This window comes from Alexandromys fortis, unplaced genomic scaffold, assembly GCF_014885135.2.
Source record: "Alexandromys fortis isolate MF-2015 unplaced genomic scaffold, M_Fortis_MF-2015_v1.1 scaffold_86, whole genome shotgun sequence".
Taxonomy (NCBI): Eukaryota; Metazoa; Chordata; class Mammalia; order Rodentia; family Cricetidae; genus Alexandromys; species Alexandromys fortis.
The window spans coordinates 4,412,442-4,433,470 of NW_026067965.1; the positions used below are offsets into that span (position 1 = coordinate 4,412,442).

The 21,029-nt window shown below is 44.6% G+C and overlaps 1 protein-coding gene across 3 annotated transcripts in view; it reads right to left on the reverse strand.

Annotated features, from left to right (window-relative positions):
* The window catches only part of Fanci (FA complementation group I), a 52,171-nt gene that overhangs the window by 27,720 nt on the left and 3,422 nt on the right, over nucleotides 1-21,029 (reverse strand). For all 3 annotated transcript variants that reach the window (XM_050153991.1, XM_050153989.1, XM_050153990.1), the window contains exons 2-14: nucleotides 20,295-20,397; nucleotides 16,807-16,879; nucleotides 15,334-15,464; nucleotides 14,819-14,975; nucleotides 14,684-14,741; nucleotides 13,107-13,148; nucleotides 12,150-12,273; nucleotides 11,131-11,216; nucleotides 9,278-9,404; nucleotides 7,082-7,174; nucleotides 6,039-6,175; nucleotides 1,231-1,411; nucleotides 125-212 (exon numbers count right to left, since the gene is read on the reverse strand). In XM_050153991.1, coding sequence (XP_050009948.1) covers nucleotides 125-212; nucleotides 1,231-1,411; nucleotides 6,039-6,175; nucleotides 7,082-7,174; nucleotides 9,278-9,404; nucleotides 11,131-11,216; nucleotides 12,150-12,273; nucleotides 13,107-13,148; nucleotides 14,684-14,741; nucleotides 14,819-14,975; nucleotides 15,334-15,464; nucleotides 16,807-16,879; nucleotides 20,295-20,378 — 1,381 coding nt within the window. In that variant the 5' untranslated portion in view covers nucleotides 20,379-20,397. The remainder of the gene's footprint in view (nucleotides 1-124; nucleotides 213-1,230; nucleotides 1,412-6,038; nucleotides 6,176-7,081; nucleotides 7,175-9,277; nucleotides 9,405-11,130; nucleotides 11,217-12,149; nucleotides 12,274-13,106; nucleotides 13,149-14,683; nucleotides 14,742-14,818; nucleotides 14,976-15,333; nucleotides 15,465-16,806; nucleotides 16,880-20,294; nucleotides 20,398-21,029) is intronic.

Below are 21,029 nucleotides of genomic sequence, written 5' to 3' on the forward strand. Positions count from 1 at the left end.
TGTCAAGAGACTTACCCACCAAGCCATCTCTCAAGCACTGTGGTGGTTTTTTTTCTCCCTAGGACGGAATCACAACATTGAAAAGGAAACAGCCTTACGAACTCTATCTTTTCAAGTTTAGTACCTAAGAAATGATTGATGGGAGAGGATGTCCGAGTGACAACTCTGTTGAGGACTTGCTCCAGAATCTCCTGTCTGATCATCTCGTGAATCTGAAAGAATGGAATCAACAAAGAACATCTTGTTTTTAAAAATAGAGATTTAAGGGCCGGGCATGGTGGCGCACGCCTTTAATCCCAGCACTCGGGAGGCAGAGACAGGCGGATCTCTGAGAGTTCGAGACCAGCCTGGTCTACAGAGCTAGTTCCAGGACAGGCTCCAAAGCTACAGAGAAACCCTGTCTCGAAAAACCAAAAAAAAAAAAAAAAAAAAAAAAATAGAGATTTAAAACAAAAACTTATCCTAAGGAATGTTACACATTTCTTTTTAAGAGATTCATATATTTATATGTGTATAAGTATTTTAACTGCATGTATGAATGTGCACCATGTGCATGCCTGGTTCCCAGGGAGGCCAGAGGGGATGCTGGACACCCTGGAACTGGAATTATAGTGGAGAGCAGCCCCATGGGATGCTGGCAACAGAGCCTAGTCTTCCGCAAGGGCAGCAAGTAGTCTTACAGGCTGAGTGTCTCTCAAGGGCCACAGTGGTTCTATTTATTGTCAACTTACTTGATTTTGTTTTGAGACAGGGTCTTTCTACATAGCCCAGGCTGTCCGGGAACTCACTAGATCTGTCTGCCTCTGCCTCCTGCGTCCTGGGATCAAAGGTGTGGTCATCAACCTGATTTTGTTAGATTAGTGTGGAACACTTCTACTGCTAACACACAGGACAGCACTCGATGACAGACAGACCACCCCAAATGTGGACAGAGTATGCAGTAGGCTTGGACCAGATGGAAGAAGAGATAAATAAGGAACAAGCTAGTATAGGCTTGACCTGATTTCTCTCTCTCTCCTTCTGTTTTTTTTCTTTGACTCTTTTGTGTATTCTGTGTCTGCGCATGTCGGTCTCTCCACTTTCCAGCCACTATCATGGCTACTAATAAGAGAATGCACTGCAGGCTTGCCTATAGCCAGATATTAGGAAGGTATTTTCTCAACTGGGGCTCCATCCTCGCTAACGACTCTAGGTTGTATCAAGTTACATAAAACTAGACAGTTCACTTACCTTAAAGGTCTCCAGCAAGATATTAGCCCCCAGCTTACACGCGTGCTGGTTTGTCATTTTAGAAAGACTGGAGCCAGTTTCAACAGCTTTTCCATCAAGAGTCTTCTTTGGCCCATATGAATCCATTAAGATGAAACCAAGTTCTATCAGACCTTGAGTTACATGATCCCAACTATGGACACTGAAGAGAAAATTGGTAAATACCCATCCTCACACATAATGCCATGTGCTCATTTAACTCAGATTTTCTTTCTCTGCATGTGCTGTTATATGACAGAGTTCTTAATGCAGTCATAGAAATGGGGCAAGAGGCTTCCAAGGGCAGACAGAACACTTACTAGGGAGAATCTAGCATATGCAAGGCCTTGGATTCAATCCTCAGTCAAAAATAAAAGTATCTAAAATACTTTTAAAAAACAGAAACTAGTCAGGCAGTGGTGGTGCACACCTTTAATCCCAGCACTTGGGAGGCAGAAGGCAGATGGATCTCTGTGAGCTCAAGACCAGCCTGGTCTACAAAGTGAGTTCCAGGACAGCCAGGACTGTTTCACAGAGAATCCCTGTCTTGAAAATGTACCCCCTCAAAAGAAAACCTAAGAAAAAAATAGAAACCAAAACTATATAAAAAGAAATGTACAGTCGGGTGGTAGCGTTGCATGCCTTTAATCCCTGCAGTAGGGAGACAGAGGCAGGCAGACCTCTGTGAGTTCAAAGCCAGCCTGGTTTACAGATCTACAGAGCTAGTTCCAGAACAGGCTCCAAAGCTTCAGAGAACCGCTGTCTCGAAAAGCCCCCCCCCACCCCACCCCCCCCCCCCCCCCCCCCCGCAAAAAAAAGGTACAATATTTCAATGCAATTTCCACTCAAGATTTTACTACCAGGAGTTTCTTCAATTCTCCCTTCTATGCGGCACAGTGCACACACAGCATACAACGAAGCTGCCCCTCTCTCTAGACTGAGATTCTCTAGGGTTAAGACCAAAGTGTAGTCACATTTTTACCCAGACAGCGCAGGCACAAAGCACTCAGTAGCACAGATGGATGGATGATGTGGTTTTAACGGCATGAGCTAAACTACAAACAGGCGTTGTCAGCAACAGAACCCTGGTGACTACCACTTGGTGTCACCCTTTAGAGTGGACAGGATAAGCTGAAGTTACAATTACCTGTTAAGACACAGGGAAAGTATAACACGGCGCTAAAGAAACTGAGATAGCGGTGCATCTTGACACCGTTAACACTATTCACTCTGAAGAGAAAGGATAAAGAGAATAAAGTATGTGTTCCATTCTTCCACCCTAGTATTTAAACCATAGCAAGATACCCATAGGGGGCTGGGGATGTAGCTCAGTTGATAGAGCGCTTGTCCAGCATACAGGGAGTCCTGGGTTCATACAAGGAGTGCTGGGGAGCACTGCAAAACCTGGGCACGGTGACATACACTGGTAATTCCAGCATTTGAGAGGCAGATGCTGGATGTTCAAGGTCATCCGTGGCTATATGGTAAGTTCCAAAGCCAGCCTGGAATATATCAGATCCTGTATCAAAATAGGCGAGCACATGTGTGCATACACACAGATGCATACATACAATGTATGTATAAGGTGTGTATGTATAGTATAGTCCATATACATAAATGGCATGTATACACATATAAGTACATAGGTGGTATACACAAAAAATGTATGTATAAGGTACACGTGTATATGTAGTATAGCCCATATATATTAATAGCATATATATGTACATAAATTGTACATACACAAAATGCATGCATAAGGTGTGTGTGCGTATATATATATATATATAGTATAATCCACATAGATTAATGGTATGTGCACATATACAAGTACCTAAATGGTACGTATACATAATGTATACATAAGATGTGTTTATATAGTATAGCCCTTATATATTAATGGCACGTGTACACATATAAGTACATAAATGGTATACATACACACAATCTATAAACTATAGAGAAATAAGAGGCTGGTTCTCTGGTCAATCAAAAAACCTCTTATTTCTCTGTAGTTCTTGTTTATTAATTCTTTGAGATTTCACATACTGTATTTTGATATTCACCCCAATCCCTTCCTTATTAGTTTTATTATTTTAAAACTTTTTTTTAATACCACCTTACTTTTTGAGACAGTCACTCATTCAACCTGAAGCCCTCAGATTCAGCTAGACTGGCTGGCCAGCAAGCCACAAGGTTCTTCCCACTTCCACCCTCCCAGCCCTGGGATTACAGGCGCACACTGTAATGCCTGCCTTTTACTGGAAACTACAGATCTGAACCCAGGTCCTCATGCTTCCACAGCAAACACTTTACCAACCCAACCATCTCCCCACTCGCAAAACCAAGAATCTCACAGTGTTTACGAAAGATATAAGTCACTATAAAGGGTACAAATCTAAGTATCAGGGAGCATGAAAAAGGAAGTTACATGAACATAAACCGTTAAATTTCAAACAGTGGAGATTAGACAAAGTTGTAAAGGTTTCTATGAAGAAAAACAAAGGTTATCTACACTAACCATCAGACTCTCCACCAGCAATTCTAGGTGAAAGAGAAAATGAACAAGGATGATGGACTTAGACTTTTATATCTGGAGAAACAATATAACTAGTAAAGCAAAATAAAAATTTCAGATAACAAAAGAGTCAAAGTTTATCATCCACAAACTGTATCAGAAAGAATTACTGCAAAAATTGCATATTTATGGCATTCTTTTTTTCAGAAGAACGGTATGTGGCTCAAAGAACAGAGGTGAACAAAGACATCAATCAGTAAGCTAATATAAAGTCCAAACAAGTAAGTACTGTTAACTTTAACAAGGAGGTGACAGGAAGACGTGTGTGCGCTTGTGTGTGTGCATGTGTCTTAGTGGTACAGCACTGGCCGAGCATGCACACAGCCCTGGGTTCAATCTCTAGCTCTGCAAAAAAGATAGCAAGGAAAAGGGGGATGGGAAGGAGCCAAGGGAGGGAAGAGACCTAAACGCCCTCGGAGTATCTCATCATGGAGGACAGGGTGGCAGCCCTCCCCTGGTTATAGCATGGACGTGTGCCTAGTGACTGGCAAGCAGGCAAGTTATAAACTGAAAATTTTACTGGTTTGCAGATTTTTTTCTAGTACATTAATGCTTTGCATTTCAAAGCCCCGCAGGGAAAGAGGCCGCTAACAGTACCAATGTGGCAAGCTGCGGAAGGACACAATACCGTTGAGTCTGTGACCTCACTTGCTCCTGACTGGCTTAGCTCACAAGCATAAAGCAGAACTCTGAAGGGTTTAGTACGTGATTCTTGCCAATGTTTACACATTTTGCTCCTTCCCCATAATTCAGCAGTGTTGAAATGTCCTTTCTAAGATACTCAAGCTTGTGGTTCAAGGTAAGCTCAGTGCCTATTATAGAATCCTATGTGAAGAACATGAACCATCAAAGTGCTCAGAGCACAGAGCCAAATGCATTTTAACTTTGTCCCATCTTATTATCCCCACGGGTCTGCCTTGTTATTCTTAGAGCACAGCTTCCTAAAACAAAAAAAATTTTAAGCACTCTATTCTGTTAGAGCAAAAATGCCTCTATCTAGTGCCTCTCTAGGCACCAAAAGGCAGAGAGAAGTCTCAATAAAATACTACCAAAATACCACAAGTTAGGGCAGCCAAAATTCAATCATGTCCTATATATGCTACTTTGAGGTTAATGAACTGATTGGAGAAATCAGGTATAACTAACCAGCAAATACTTTAGGGAGATTATAATGATGTCATTCACATCTCTCCCTGATAAAGTTTGGCCGTATCTGGTAGCAAGAGCCTATCCCACTAGATTACAGATGAAGATGCTTTTAGATCCCATGGCTGGTAGCAACTTCCAGAAGATGGGCAGAGCTCCCATTTCCCAGTTACATATTCCCTGATTCTTTGACCTAACTTGGATTCAACTGGGAAAATACCGGAGAGACATCATTAAGTCTGGGAAAAAAGGACAGCTGGGTATGGTGGCACATACCTGCACTCGAAAAGCAGAGGCAGGGCGGTCAAAAGTTCAAGGTTGGCCAGCGCTACATAGTAAGACGCTGTCTCAAACACTGCTAGCAAGCAAAAAATATCCAGATACAGAGCAGAGAGAGCCATCTCAGCCTGTTTAGTGAGTGCAACACTCTGAAGGAGAACCCAGTCTCTCTAATTTGCCCGATGTGCCGAGCTCACATTTGAATCTGAATTCCAGCACATGAAAAAGACCTTAAATTATGACTTAAAATGAAAAACTTTATATTTAACCCATAGACAAAGTATGACATAACAAAGATTGTTATATAACTAATATTTACCCTGAAAATAAAAAAAACAGAACAAAACAAACATTCTACTTGGTCACTGATGTTTTCCTTGTAGTTTTAAGTGGATCTGTAGAAAACTGTTAAGTCAATGATTTACTTCTGACTTCCCAGCCCCGACATCAGTGATCACAGTAAAGGTAACTGAGTATTTTTTGTGCTCTTAAAACACCAATGAAGACTTAGGCTAACAGGGCTGCAGTAGCAAGAAAGAAGATACTGCCTTATATTCTGGTTACACAGCAGGTGTCCAAGAAATCAGGCCATGAGATGGAAGGATTTTTTCCCTTCAATATAGAAGCGTTTTCTTTTACCAGTTTTAAGGGACACAACTTTAATCTTACAGAGTCACTCGCTACAGTTCTCAGTCCTCTGCCGAGTGGTACCAAGCAAGGGTCCACACTGCATTTTCTACCCAGACCCCTCCAACACTTTTAGAGCATGGCTCTTCAATCAACTCACCTATTCTTGACCACTTCTAAGATCATGGAGGAAACACAACTTCTCTGAGGGACAAGAGTCTGAAGAAATTTTGAGCCTTGGAGAAGCTGAAGATCCTTAAAGCTTTTAACAACGGAAGTCTTTAAAAGATCAAACACCTGATACAATTGAAGAAATAAGAAGATGAGCTAAAATTACAGCTTCTGATCTGAGATAAGCCTGTGAGTAGTCCCCTGAGTGGCGGCTCACACACCGTCCTGTGGTGACGGTTTAAACGGACTAAGATGGCGCAGAAGCTGTGTGGGCTTCAGGCCTTTCTTCATGAGAAAGGGCTGAACATCAATACATTATAGACACTTCCGGGGCCGCTCTGGTGGTGTGTGCCTACAGTCTGATACTCAGAAGGCTGAGGCAGGAGGGTCACAAGTTTGAGGACAACCTACGCAACTTAGGAGCCCGGCTCAAGCCTAACGCTTTGTTTTAGGGGCATGCATGCCACGGTGCACATGGAGATGTCAGTTGGTTCTCTCCTGCTAGGCGGTTCCTAGGGGTTGGACTTAGGTCATCAGGCTTAGTATCAAGTGCTTTCAGCTGGCTGAGTCACCTCACCAGCTCCCTTGTCTCAAATTATTTAATAAAGTCAAGAGAGACCGGTGTGGAACTTGGTGCCCTACCACCTGCCACCAAATGGGAGGCTGGATCAATGCTCCACACCGCAAAACAAAAGACAAAGGACGTGACTCAGAATCTTGGGACTCCCGAGAAAAAGAGCGCAAGAACTTTACGCTTTCCTCGCTGATAACCAGGGAGTGGTCTAGAAGGCTACCACGAGAGCTAGGCCGGCTTTCTTGTCGCCTGAGCATGGACCATGGTTCTATCGCTCCACTCCCCCCTCTGGCTTTCTCAATGGAAAATGAAGGCATACCCAGGAATCAGAAGACTTCCGGCAGCCTAGAACAGCGGTCTTTGTTGCCGGCAGGACAGGGAAGGATACTAACAAAAATACATTCTTCTATGCTTTCTTATCAAGTACAAAAGGAATTGAAGTATCGTTAAAAAATTACCTGTTCCTCAAATCTCTGCATTCTTGTCAGCGAGAGAAGAAGAGCAATGCTGAAGGGACACAGGGACTTACTGGAGTCCCCTTGCTGTCCGGCCTAGAACAAACCAAAGTCATTATCCTTCACAAGCACAACACACTGCTGAAAAACAAGCTCAATAAACTGGGCGGTGGTGGTGAGCACACTTTTAATCCCAGCCAGAGGCAGATGGATCTCTGTGAGTTCAAGGCCAGCCTGGTCTGCGGAGTGAGTTCCAGAACAGCCAGGGTTACACAGAAAGACAAGTAAACCTTGAATATCCTGTGCCAAAAAAAATGCTCCAAAACTGAGGCCGTCACATCCAAAGGACACAGAGCCCAACTTGAGGACCCCAAATATCTCAAAACAGATGACTGCTGGAGAATAAGGAGAGGAACCAGGTAAAAGGCTTCACTGGCATCCGACAGCACTCCGAACAATAGAGGTGAAACGTAAAAACCAATACTGCATCAATAGGATAAATGGTACAGTACAAATTTGCTAAATTTTGCTGAGGGAGGATTGCCCCAGGTTTGAGGCAGACTTGGGATACAAAACAAATTCTAGGTCAGCTAGGGATAGAAAGACCGAGCACTGAAGATTTTAAAAATTCTCCTTTTAATTCTACCACTTTGCAATTCCCAACTTAATTACTGATTTAGGCTAAGAATCATTGCCATATGGAAAAACAATTATTATATGATTACCGGAGTACAGGATTTTCACATGCTCATAAACTATGATTTTTTTAATGACTTTTAATTATGCATATGTGTGTAACTTTGTACAAAAGCTCAGATGCCTGCAGAGGCCAGAAGAGGGCGTTTGGCTCCCTAGAACTGGAGATACAGGTGGTAGGAAGCTGCCCCGTGTGGTTGCTAGGAACTGAATGAACTCTTAATGCTCTTAACCACTGAGCCATTTCTCCAGCGTCACATTGTCTGTTTCAATCACACAGGGGAATATATATCTTTACAAATGAAGAAAACTGGCAGTCATTATCCTAATCAAATGACAGAAGAAATCCTTGATACTCTATGCCTCACGGCAGAGTGGCTGACCTGCCAACCAAAGGCAACACAACCTGGTTTTGTATAACCAGAGGAAAGAGTGGCTTTTATATTAAAATAGCTGGTAAAGGATCAAAGGAAAAATAACATTTCATAACACAAAAATGAAGCAAGTTTCAAGTCTTAGCGTCTATAAGGTTTACTTCGGGCACAGTCATAGCTATCTGTGTGTGTCGTGTCCAGGGCTGGGCACACTATGCTGGGCAGCTGTGACAGACAGTGAAGCCCACAAACCTAAACTAGTCAGCGTCAGCCGTTCACAGATCTGCTGACCTCTGCAGAAGGTCCAAGGCTTCCGGAGGGTCCTTGCTAAAAACGCAATCTAGTCCCAGGAAAACAATCAGGTAAATCTTACAAAGCAAACCCAAGGCAATGAGGCTGGATGCTTTCAAAAAAAATTACATAATGAGGCCGGAGAGATAGCTCTGTGATTAAGAGCATTTGCTCTTCTAGCAGAGGACACGGGTTCAGTTCCCAGGACCTCTTTGGAGGCTGACAAACAGCAGCAACTTCAGTTCCATGAGATCTGATGCCTTCTCCTGGCCTCCTTTGGCACCAGACATACATGTGGAGCACATTCATACATGTGCACAAAACACTCACAAACACAGAAAAATATTAAATAAGAAAGTTAAAGAACACATTACAAAGATATTTGCAACTAAAATAAAAGGCAAAGTAGCTGGGCATTGGTGGCGAATGCCTTTAATCCCAGCACTCAGGAGGCAGAGGCAGGTGATCTCTGAGTTTTGAGTTCAAGGCCAGCCTGGTCCAAAAAGCGAGTTCTAGGACAGCCAGGGCTACAAAGAGAACCCCCCCCAAAAAAAAGGTTGTGGGGGGGGGAGCGGCACAGATGTCTGATACCTGGAGGACAAACAGCCGAAACCATGAGAAAGCCCAAGGCACCAGAAGAGCAGCTCAGGTTCTGACCTGGGTAAGGAAGGTTTTAAAATGGAGCTCTTTGGCTTGAGGGTTGAGAAATAGCCTATACTTGTGCTTTCAAAGCCAAAAAGTCCCTCTAGACCCATGGCTGTGACTGACATGAAAGAGGCTTGAGTACAAACACCGTGTCTCGTGGAGACCTGAAAACATTTTAAGAGCCGGGCGCTACCTTCACGTGTTTCAGGAGTTCTCTGCCCAATTCACAGTCCAGTTTGATAGCAAACACAATGTGTAGAATGATGGTGCCTTCCACATGATAGAGCTCATCTGCTGGGGCGGCCACCAGCTCCGACAGCCTAGAAGATCCAAAAACAAGGTCTAAGTCTGGGTTGTGGGATGAAAACGTGCTGGGACCCACAGGCATCCAGCGGAAGGTGCAGAACCATGGAAGCAGAAGCGGCAAGCCAACTTCCAGAAGTACAGTCTATCTACAGACAGCATTTCCGTTATCTCATTCTCTTTTCCTAGCCCAAGCAAAAGCAGCCAGGCTCCGTCCTCTCCTTCCCAACCAGTGCCATCTCATAAGTCTTAGAAGGTCACAGAGACATCTAGATGGCCAAAATCACAGGGCTATGCAGCCTACACTGGCCTTGAATTTGACCTCACGATCTATCTGCTCCCAAAGTGCAGGGATTATAAGCATGCGCCTAACACCTGGCTTCCTTGTCCTCTGGGACAGGGACACTGATCTCAAGGTTTTCCCCTTGCTAGCTCACCCGCCCCTATCATTTGATCTTGAAACGTAGAGTATCTTGGAGCTGTTAGGCTTTCTTCTCTTCATATCTTCCCTAGATAATTCCATCCTGTCCCTTGGCTTTAGTCCCTTCCCAGTTACATCTATGTGTATTTACTTCTCCAACACTTTTAAACACAGTTTAAAATAAATCAATTTATATTTTCAGTTCAGACTTTAACCTGCTCAATATGGGCTGCTACTATGCATTGCAAGTCTAATGTGGTTAGATCGGACATCCTTACTTTTCCTAAGTCAACATAGAGAACCACCTCCTCATCAACTGGGCAACAAAAGTAACGAAGGTTACTATGGACTGGGAGAAACTGGTTGCATTAGACCTGACAGCATGACCTTCTTAGCTGGGCCACTTGGATTCAAATCTTTGCTGCTATTTTCTGGGTATATGATGCAGAATAATACCTAAATTATTTCCTGGTTACCATATCCACACAAAAAAGCATGCAAGTTTTACAGTGTACAAACATGGCACAGAATAAGCACTCTGCACTTGTTTTAAAAAGAAAATATCCTGGACTGGAGAGATGGCTCTTGCAGGGCACCTGGATTCAGTTTCCAGCACCTACACAGCAGCTCACAACTATCTGTAACTCCAGTTCAGGGGGCTTTGATGCCCTCTGTGGCCTCTGCAGGTACTGCATATGCACACAGTGCATATACATACATACACTCAGGCACACACATAGACACATAAAACAAACATAAAAAAAGATCAATTTTCTAAGAGCCACACTGTACTCTGTCTCTGCATTATTTCCTACCGGAAAACGCTCTCCTTATCAACATACAGTGGTTCTTATCAGCCAGGCTCTCGTTAAGCAGACCCTCCCCAGAGATATTTTCCCAGACCCAATCGAAAGTAGCTGTGCTGTCGCTGACACATCGTCCTTTTGATTTATCTTCCCACATGATGAACTCTAAGATTCTCTCCTCACCCAAACTTAGGCTCTACAACAGCAGGAGTCTCGTCCAACTGGTTCATCACTACGGTCCCAAGGCCAGTGCTACCCACGGAGCAGGCAACTAGGTGTTTGCTAACAAAGGTGTCAAACCTGCACCTTACAAGACAGCTATTGGTACTCTCCTGGGAGGGTGTGGATAGGAGTAGAAGACTGAAATTATTCTCCTAGCAGCTGGAGGAGGGCTACAGTTCTGTATGGAGGGGAAGGAGGGGGTGAACGCAGCGCTAGCAACCACGCTAACGAGCAGAGTGCAGCGGGAGGGTGAGCTTGTGAAAACGGGCTGCACTTCTAAACGGTGTTACTCACTCGTCCCCGCTCTGTTCCTTGCTGTGCTGTTTGTCTAGCTCACTGAAGAAGGCTATGATGCCATGCAAAACACGCCTCCTGCTTCCCTAAAAAGAAAATAATAACCATTATTATAATGAAAGAACGTTCACCTAACTGAAGGTAAAATAACCAAGGGTTATCTAGTATAAATTAAGTATAAATGTATTACTGTGACAACCCAGTGTCACAGTAATAACGTACACAACACTTTCAAGTTGCAACAGAGTTTGAAATACTTCGCAATGTCAGGGAAACAGCGTGGTTGTAGAGTATGTGCCTCGGGCGCCCAACCCTAACTGTAACGCTGGCTGTTAGGTCGTGACTTCCCCCTAGATAAAACATTTCATTCTTCAGGGAGGCGCCTTAAACTTAGGTACTAATGGCGGGCAAAGGCTTCAGGAAGTCCCTGAAGCTGAAGAGGTACACTAGGACCCAGCCTCCTCAAGCACATACAAGCAGCAAGGATGCAAGAGACACTGTCAGACCAGCCGAGATGCCTGAGGGAGACTTTCCAACCCGCTGCGCTGCCTCGCCAAATGTGCAGTAACCTCCAGGGTTCCAGTCTTTGTGAGCTGTCACCCATGCTGGGGCGGACCTTTGGCAATGCAGCCTTTGAGTCATTTCTGCTTCTGCAAGTAACTCTCACCCACACTCCTGAAAGCAACCCAGTACAGCTTGCTGCTCCACCCCAGTGGGCTTCGTGGTATCCTTACAGGGATCTGTTCTTGGTCTCCTATCTGGTCTGAGCAGACGTTTGCTTACATCTCTTCAGGAGTTTCTGTGCTTCTGTGTGCACACGTTCTGACGTCTATTTCTTTTATCTTCACACACACACACACACACACACACACACACACATGGATGAAAAGCATGATCAAATCACCACAGATGACATGAAAACATGGATGTCTTAGTATGGGAACCAACAATCTGCAAAGGCTGAACTAGGATAGCTGCTTAAGCCGCAGCATTCAGAGAAATAACTGTTTTCACTGCACCTTGGAGGAGAGAACCAGAAGCTGATAGACCAACGGCGGTACTTCTTGAAGATTCAACTTTGGAAACATTGCCAACACTTTTGCCACCACGAGATCCATCTCTTCTGTCGTCAGATGGACATCCCTGTGGAGCAGAGGTTTTAAAGTCTAGCCAGAGCCTAACTGCTTTGCTTTTAGAAACTAAATGCAGGGCTTTACAATAATCAAAATTCTCTCCAACATTTTTTAAGGGAGAAAATTTAGGGACTGGGGTAAAGCTCATCAGGGTAAAGCGTTTACTATGTAAGGTGAGGAACAGGGCTCGGACCACAAGGTCCGTTCCCTATCATTTTATCCAAGACAGGATCTCTGGACAAGCTTTGGGACAAGTGAGAGACTATGTCTCCATTGCTCAGGTAGAAAACAATCAAGGAGGATGACCAACATCAACCTCTGGCCCCCCACACTCACAACAAAGGACCTTCAGAGTAGCAAAGACACACACACAAACAAATAAATAAAAATAAACGAATAAAATAAGGGGCTGAAAGGATGACTCAATAGTGAAGAACAATCGCTGCTCCTCCAGGGGACTGAAGTTTGGGTCCCAATACCCACAACAAGCAGCTCAAAACCACCTGTAACTCCAGCTCCAGGGGGCCTGACTCCCACACACTTGCACACACATGTACACGTAAAGAAAGAATAAAACGAGTCTTTCTTCCTTGACATTCCACTTATGAATAATCTTTAAGATAACCAATAAATTTACCTAACATCTCGAAAAGAAAATCAGTTATATATTTAACAAACTGAGCCAAAACAGAGGGAGGGGAGAGAATTCCACAACAGAAGACGGAGGTGCTATTGCTGTTACCAGGAAAACTGGAGTTTGAGCCCACTGTGTTCCAGTTTCTCATGGGTATGCTGACAAAGCTTGACATAAAGACAAAGACCAGCCAGACAAACAATGCTTACTTGAACATGGACGTGAGCTGGATCACATATCGCTGAGCCCATCTGGTTAAAGACAATGAGGAAGAGCATAAATTTATTTCATCTTAACTCCTTTACATGTAATTTTATAAAACTAATGGAGAAGGAAAAGGGCGTTCGAGTTTGATTTTCAGTACGGGGAATCGAGACAAAACATACAATGTAATACAATAAGGGGAATCTCAGCACTTCAGAGGCAGCGTGAAGACCTGAAGTTCAAGGTCTCACACACACACACACACACACACACACACACACACACACACACACTACATGTCAAGCTTGAGGACTACATGAGACCCTGGCTTTCTAAAAACACAAAAATGAATGAAGAGGTCCCACAGCCTTCAGTCAGAGGACCAATAATTGGTCTTTATAACGTATCAGACTAGAACATCAAACAGATGATGAGGTTTACACCCGAGCATCAGAAACAAACAGGCCACTCTGGTAATGCCAAATACAGCTAAGGCATGGGAGGCAAGAACACTTTATAAAACAGCTTAACAGCGTCCAAGTCACAGCTTTCAGAACGCACACACTCACAAATCAATCTACTACCTAAACTGTCTAACGCAATACTTACAGGATGTCATTTAGGTATATAAACAGGCTACTGCAACCTTTTTTTTTTAAACAGAGAAACTATTTGAACCAGGGTGACAGCAGTACTCTAGAGGCTAAGGCAGGAGGACCATGAGTTTGAGGGCTCTATATTGAGAGCCTGCCTTTAATAAAATAAATGAATTACCTAGGCCTGATGGTGTAGACCTGTAATCCCAGCACTTGGGAGGCTGAGACAGAAAGAATGCCACAAATTTGAAGCTAGCCTGATCTACACAGTAAGACCTTGTCTCAAAAACAAAACGAAACACACACACACACAAAAAAAATCAAACTGTTTTAAAAACAAAGAAGGTGGATGGTGGTGGCACATGCCTTTATTCCAGCCCTGGGAAAGCAGAGGCAGGTGTATCTATGTCTGTGAGTTCGAAGCCAGCCTGGGCTATGGAGCTATCAACAGGACAGCTGGGACTATTACACAGAGAAACCCTGTCACGAAAAACAAAAAACAAAACAACAAAAACCAAAGGAAAAAAAGCACAAATGAACTAGACCCTTCTCTCTGCCTTAAGGCTATCAGGACTCTCTAAATCGCAGAGTATTATGCAGCTAGCTGTGTTAAAACAAAGAACCAGACAAACTAAAAACATGTGTGTGGTTTTAGTAGACTAAATCACCTCTATCTTAACGTACTGCAAACCAAATGGCACTATGATAAAATATTAGTATTATTTGGTTTAGAAATAATATTAAAAAACAAATTATTGTCATAATTACTATAATTATATTTATTAGTTGGTTTGAAAGACATAGAGGAAGAGAAGAGAAAGGCAGGCCTTTCGAGCTAGGCATGGCAGCCAGCAGGCAAACATGGTGGACAGCACTGGGAGCTTTAGGGAATGAGAAAGCCCGCTGTCTGGGGAAGCATGCCCAGGCTTTGGCAGCGTCATGCACACGAGTGCGCAAACACTCCTATACTTCTTGCGGAGACTCACCTGGCGGAGCACAGGCTGTCAATCAGCTGCCGTTTATACTCCTCTCCATTCAGATCACCTAAAGACACAAAACAGATGGAGAGACTGATCGCATAATACGAGAAGAAAAAGTCACTAGAGCCGGAAGGAAATTACCTTTCCCGCAAGTCAGCACTTCCTTTTTGGTGGCCAAGGCAGTAAGGATGACGGGTAGTAACTCCAGAGACTTCCCATTCACTAGCCTGTCCTCTCTGACAGCACCGACAAACTCACTGGCTAATTCAACAAGCAACGGTCCTGGAAGATGGTGAACCTGAAAGGAGTTCAAACCGAAGCAAATCTTGAAGCAGGAATCCAGTATCTGAAACCTTTCTGGAAATAAGTCTGTGGCTGAAACACTGAACAGACATGGCCTCCCCAACAGGCATCATCAGGGAAGGATTCGCGGAATCCCGCTGTTCTGTCCCGTATTTATAACTGTAAAGAACCTCAACAGTTAGGGTCCTCCACCAACCCCTTAACACTTTCAGGACCTACAGGAGATTTGCATCCCGGTACCAGAAGGGAAGCAGAGTCTAAGGGTTCGTCCCTTCCTGGCCCACGTGTGAAGCCACAGGTCTTCTCCCCGACTAGGAGAGGTCTGGCACTGAGCACTGCCCCTTCCATCTTACCTCCAGCATGAGCAATCCTATGATCTCAGATGCCACTTCCTGCTGCAGCTCTCCCGATTCGATCAACTGCATACAGCAAGAATACACCTTGGATCTCCTGAGGGCTCCATCTTCCTCAGAGCAGGGGGAGCCTTGGTGTTTTAGACAGGCGTAGAAAACAAAGGAAGAAGAAACAGAGCCCAAGGATGAATAGGAAAATCACACAAGCCTGTATGCAGTACTGAAACACAACAATGGCGTTTTTAACAGCAATACCGAGGGGCTTTGAAGCAGTCAGTTTAACCAAAGCAAAAGGACTTAAGTGTCACCTTCTGCTCCACCAATTTATTTTACAACACAGTGCAGCAATTTGGGAAGAGGGCTTCACTTATCCAAGTTCAATGAGCTATGTCAGGACATTATCATTGGCTACGTCAACAAAGTAATAAAGGACAGCAAGATCCATCTCTTCCATAATCAAGATACAACAATACTGACAAAAGTAGCCAGATTCAATTCCAGAAATGAGGCGACGACTCAGCCAGAGGAGCTCCGCAGTAAGAAAGCAATCCTGACGCGGCTGAGCAGCGGCTGAGCATTCTGTGACACCAGCAAGAGGACCGGAGTCCAAGGTCATCCTGGACTACAGCAGTCTCAGGCCAGCCTGGGCTAAATGAGACTTTGTCTCAAAACTTCAAACAAAGAAGAGTTTTTCCAGGCAAACAATTTTTATAAAGGTGCCAGACGGGGGTGGGGGTAAAGTTGGATCTCCACCTCACAACATACACAAAAGTCAGTTCGGATCAAAGACCTGAATGCGAGAGCTACAGCAAAACCTGGTAAAGTGGCGTACACTGTAATTCCAGTACCTGGAGACCAAGGCAGGATTAGGACTTTGAGGCTGGGCATTCTGGTGCACACTTTCCATTCCAGGATACAGAAGAGGCCAGGGGATCTTTGTGAGCTCAAAGCCAGCCTGGTCTACATAACAAGTTCCAGACTAGTTGGAGCTACATAGTAAGATACTATCTCACAATAAATAAACAAATAATTTTTTTGAGAATTCTACCACTATTTATGAAACCGCTGAGTCACAATCTGAACATGGAGCCCTTGTTTGAAAAAGTGAAACAAACACACTACACTGGGAATTAAGGCTCTGTAGCATCAAGGATGCTCCACTGCACTCAAACCCAGAGCTCCCTGGCCCCTCGGGGCTGCTAGACACATCTTCGTTTCATCTCCACAATCCTAAGACTGTGTAAACCACAGCGGCGTGCACTCTTTACAGGCCCCCGGCCAGCAATATCATCTCAGGGACCTTCCGATTCCCTCCAGTAAAGCACCCCAGGATCACACCGAGGAGAGCTCCGCTTGAGCTGATTCTGGAGAATCTCCCTAACAGAAAGGATGTACCAGTGGGTTTTCAGACAGGCAGAAAAGCAGCAATGACACCCGCCGACCAAGGGGTATGCTGAGAGGGACGCACGTCACCTTTGAAGATGGCTCTCAGGAATGCTCCAACAGCTCTTCCTTTCACTGCTTGGCTCTGGAGGAGCTCGGTCAACTGCAACCGAAGGGAGAAAACAATTGCAAGTCTCAGGCAACCGCTCCTCCACCTACACAACCGCAGTGCGCAGAAGGAAAGCAGGCGCTGCCAGGTTCCGGTCTGACTGAAATACACGCGCCCTCCTTTTTTATTGTGATAGAGCGGCAAGATCTTGATAGAATCCTGGACCACCAAGACTGAGATAGCCAGGCACAGCCTCGCAGACCTGAAATGCCAGCACTTCAGGCTGTAGGACATTCGTGAGTTCTAGGCCAGCCTGGGATACACAGCAACTGCAAGGCCAGCAAGAGCTGCAGAGCAAGTCTTCTAAAAGAAATAAAGCCCAGTTGGTAAAGCACTTGCCCAATATGCACAAGATTGTGGGTTCAAACTCTTACACTCCAAAATCTGGGTGTAGTGACCCATACCTACAAGCCCTGTGCTCTCGAGATGGGCACAGGAGGATCAGACGTGCAAGGTTTATCCTTGGCTACACGTGTGCTCAACATCAGTTTGGGCTAGAGACCCTGTTTTGTTTGGTTTTTAAAGCTATTCAAAAATTCAGAGCCAGATATGGTAGTAGTTCATGTATGCAGTCCCAGTATTTAGGAAGTTGAGGCAGGAGCTTGAGGTCTATCCACATTACACAGTAAGACTTTAAAAAACCCCTAAAGAGGTAAAATTCATTCTAAAATTATTTCTTAACTCTTTCATTAGCACTAGGACCACGGCATGATTTAGAGACATCCATCCATCAACAAAGACTTCCGATGCGTGTACTTTCTCAGAGAACAATGTAAGGCTGGACAAACAGACATGGTCATTTGCCTCAGAGCTCATGAGAAAGGGGAAAGAATGACAGAAGAAAAAACTGTCAAGACGACAAAGAAGTAGCTGAGAGAGAGGGAAGGGAGGCAATAGCAGGTAGGGCAGTCAAACCTCTGAGGTAGGAAAGGTTTAAGCAGAGAGTGGGCAGGTAGGAAAGCGCTGGCTGTGCACAGGGAGACAGAGGCATCGTCCATGGCAACAGAGCAAGCGTTTGGTAGGCTTGAGTATCTGTGGAAATACCAAGGGGTCAGGCGAGTGGTAAGGAAGGGCAAAAGTAGCAGAGAGAAATTGTGGAGCAATAGGCAAGGGCCAGGTGGAGAAATAGGTCACCGTCGGAAGATCAGAGTTCGTCTAAGTGCAGGAGAAGCTGCTGAAAGAACACTGATGAGGAAGGGAAACACCTGCCAGGAGGCTGAGTGAGTGTGTAAGGAGCGGATGAAGTCCTCGGTGAGTGGATATTGTTGACAGCACAGCCATGTTCAGGACCAAAGCCTTCCCGCCATGTTGGGCTCAGAAAGGCTCTGGTCTAAGTGCAAGTGTTTGTGAATGACTGACCAGTGTGTGCAAAAACTAGCAACTGCACTTCCTCCTTAAAGTTTACAGCCTGAGACTGCCTGAGACTGCCGATACAGACTGACCGATGGAGACTAGTTCCAACCCCCTGTGCTGTACACTGAGGTTCCAGGCTGTTGCAACAGTCGGTACCACTCTATCAGGGTGTGCACGGCCCACCAGCTTTTTTCTGTAGATGTCTGTGATTTCTTCCTAATAGATTGGGGTTTTTGTGTTGGCGGTGGTGGTTTGTTTTTCAAGACAGGGTTTCTCTGTAGCTTTGGAGCCTGTCCTGGAACTCACTTTTGTAGACTGGGCTGGTGTAGAACACAGAGATTAGTCTGCCTCTGCCTCCCAATAGCTGGGGTACCACCACCTGGCTAATTTTTTTTTTAATTTATCTATTATAATACAGTGTTCTACCTGCATAAATACTGCAGGCCAGAAGAGGGCACCAGATCTTATTACAGATGGTTGTGAGCCACCATGTGGTTGCTGGGGAATTGAACTGAGAACCTCTGGAAGACCAGCCAGTGTTCTTAACCGCTGAGCCATCTCTCTGGCCCCCTGTAATTTCTTTAGTAAGTCTGTTCTTTCTTCATCCCTTGCCGCCCCTTGTCAGGGTTTCAGGAGCAAGCCGCGTGGGTCATGGCAAAATGATGAGAAATTAAGGGTTACTCCTGGAACAGATTACCACGGCCCTAGAAGGAGCCACCCGTCCCGGAGCCTTGATCTGGACTTCCAGTACCCAGAATCAGGAACTAAACTGTTATTACTTAAGCCACCCAGTCTGAGGCCCTTTATAACAGCAGCCTTAGCTAGCACACTAATATACAGGAGATGGGGGAAAGGAGACAGATTCAAGACAGATCTGAGAGCTCAAAGTAGAACCCAGCATAGTCTGGAGGTAAAGGAGAGGCAGAGCGATGCAGAGAAAGAAGTCAATGAAGAATTCTTAATTTCAGACTTAAGCAACTACCTGGAAGGTGGTAGCATCTAATGAAAACGGTGAAATCTGGGTTTTAGTCAGCACCGAGATAACCCAGAGGGCTACTGCAGCACACTGTTGAGCTCTGCCCAAGGTCTGTGTCAGACACTTAGGACCAGAGCTTAGGACTGCTGCTCAGAGACAGAAGGCCAGAGGCCAAGCGGTCATTATTGTTTCGTCTTGATAATCATGGATTCACAGTGAAGATTCAGACACTGGTTATCTTTACCAATAACTGAAAAGAGATTTTTTTCTGCCTACTAATTTTCTTCAAAGAGAAACATAAATGGAGCCTCATCATCAGGAAGGCTTCGCACCCATAACTCTGGCCTCTATGTAGCTTCAAATACCACTGCTTTGAGGGCTACAAACGTATATGGATTTGGGGGCTGGAGAGATGGCTCAGCGGTTAGAGTGCTTGCTGCTCTTCCAGAGGACCCAGGTTTGATTCCCGGCACCCACAGGGCTGCTCACAACCATCTGTAACTCCAATTCTATGGGATCTGTTCGCTTCCTGACTTCCCCGGGCACCAGGCATGCACACAGTGCACATACATACAGGCAGGCAGAATACTCACACATAGAATAAAAAAAATAAAGATAAAAAAGTATACTGACTTGCATATGATCAGCTGCAAAGGCAATCTAAGGTTCTTTCAAATTTAAGACGCTATGAATGGCTTTCGGGTGTCCTTTTAACTCTCAGCACTTATTTCCTTTTTCTGATTGATTGTTTGGGGTTTGGTAGTGTTGGGGACTGAACCCAGGGCCTTGTGTATGCCAAGGGAGTCTTCTCTATCACTGAACTGCACCTCAGCCCTCTTCCTACTTTCTGCTCAGTCCAGGCAGGACATGAATTTGCAGTCTTGTCAGTTTTCCCAATAGTAGGATTACAGCATCCAGCTCAGTGTCTATCTACGTCCACCAAGAAAGCCGTCATCTCCTACGAACACTGGTCGGAGGGAAAGGCCCAGTGTATCCCTGCGGCTCTGCAGTTGCTGCTCTTTCCTGCTCACGCATCCCTCAGGTTTGCCAAGCTTGGCCTTTGCTTTTAGCAGTACTCACGTCGTCGGTTTTCAGGGTTTGAAGAAACTCCTGCAGCTTATCTGTTGTTTTATCTGTTGCTAGGGATAAAATTTTCAGGTCCATTGTTGCTCATAGCAGAGAACTGTAAGGAGAAAAATAAAAAAGGTCACAGCTGGAAGCTTCTAGAAGTAATTCATACCAGTTACAGACAACACAGTAGTGTTCAGCAGATGGAAACCTCGTGTAAGATGATGCTTATCCTCATCAAGTCTTACGAATTTCCTACAATTCTGCACGTGATTTCATAGCTTCTGCAGACATTTGCACCATCTATTCAGCACTTAGCCATGTATCAGACATATTATAAACATATAGGACTATATAAACATATAATAAAGCACGGTTCAACAAATGAATAACCTAACATTAAATAACCCTTAATAAGTGCCAATTCAATGGTATAAAAAAAAAAAAAAAAAAAAAAACAAGTAGGGCTGGAGAGATGGCACAGAGGTTAAGAGCACTGGCTGCTCTTCCAGAGGTCCTGAGTTCAATTCCCAGCAACCACATGGTGTCTCACAGCCATCTATAATGAGACCTGGCGCCCCCTTCTGGCCTGCAAGCATACATGCAGACAGAACACTGTATACATAATTTAAAAAAAAAAAAAAAAGCAAGTAAGGCAGAAGATGTGGCTCAGTGGCACAGTGCGTGACTAGCATGACAAGGCCTTAGGTTCAATTCCCATGTCATAAAAAAGGAGGAGAGCAGGTC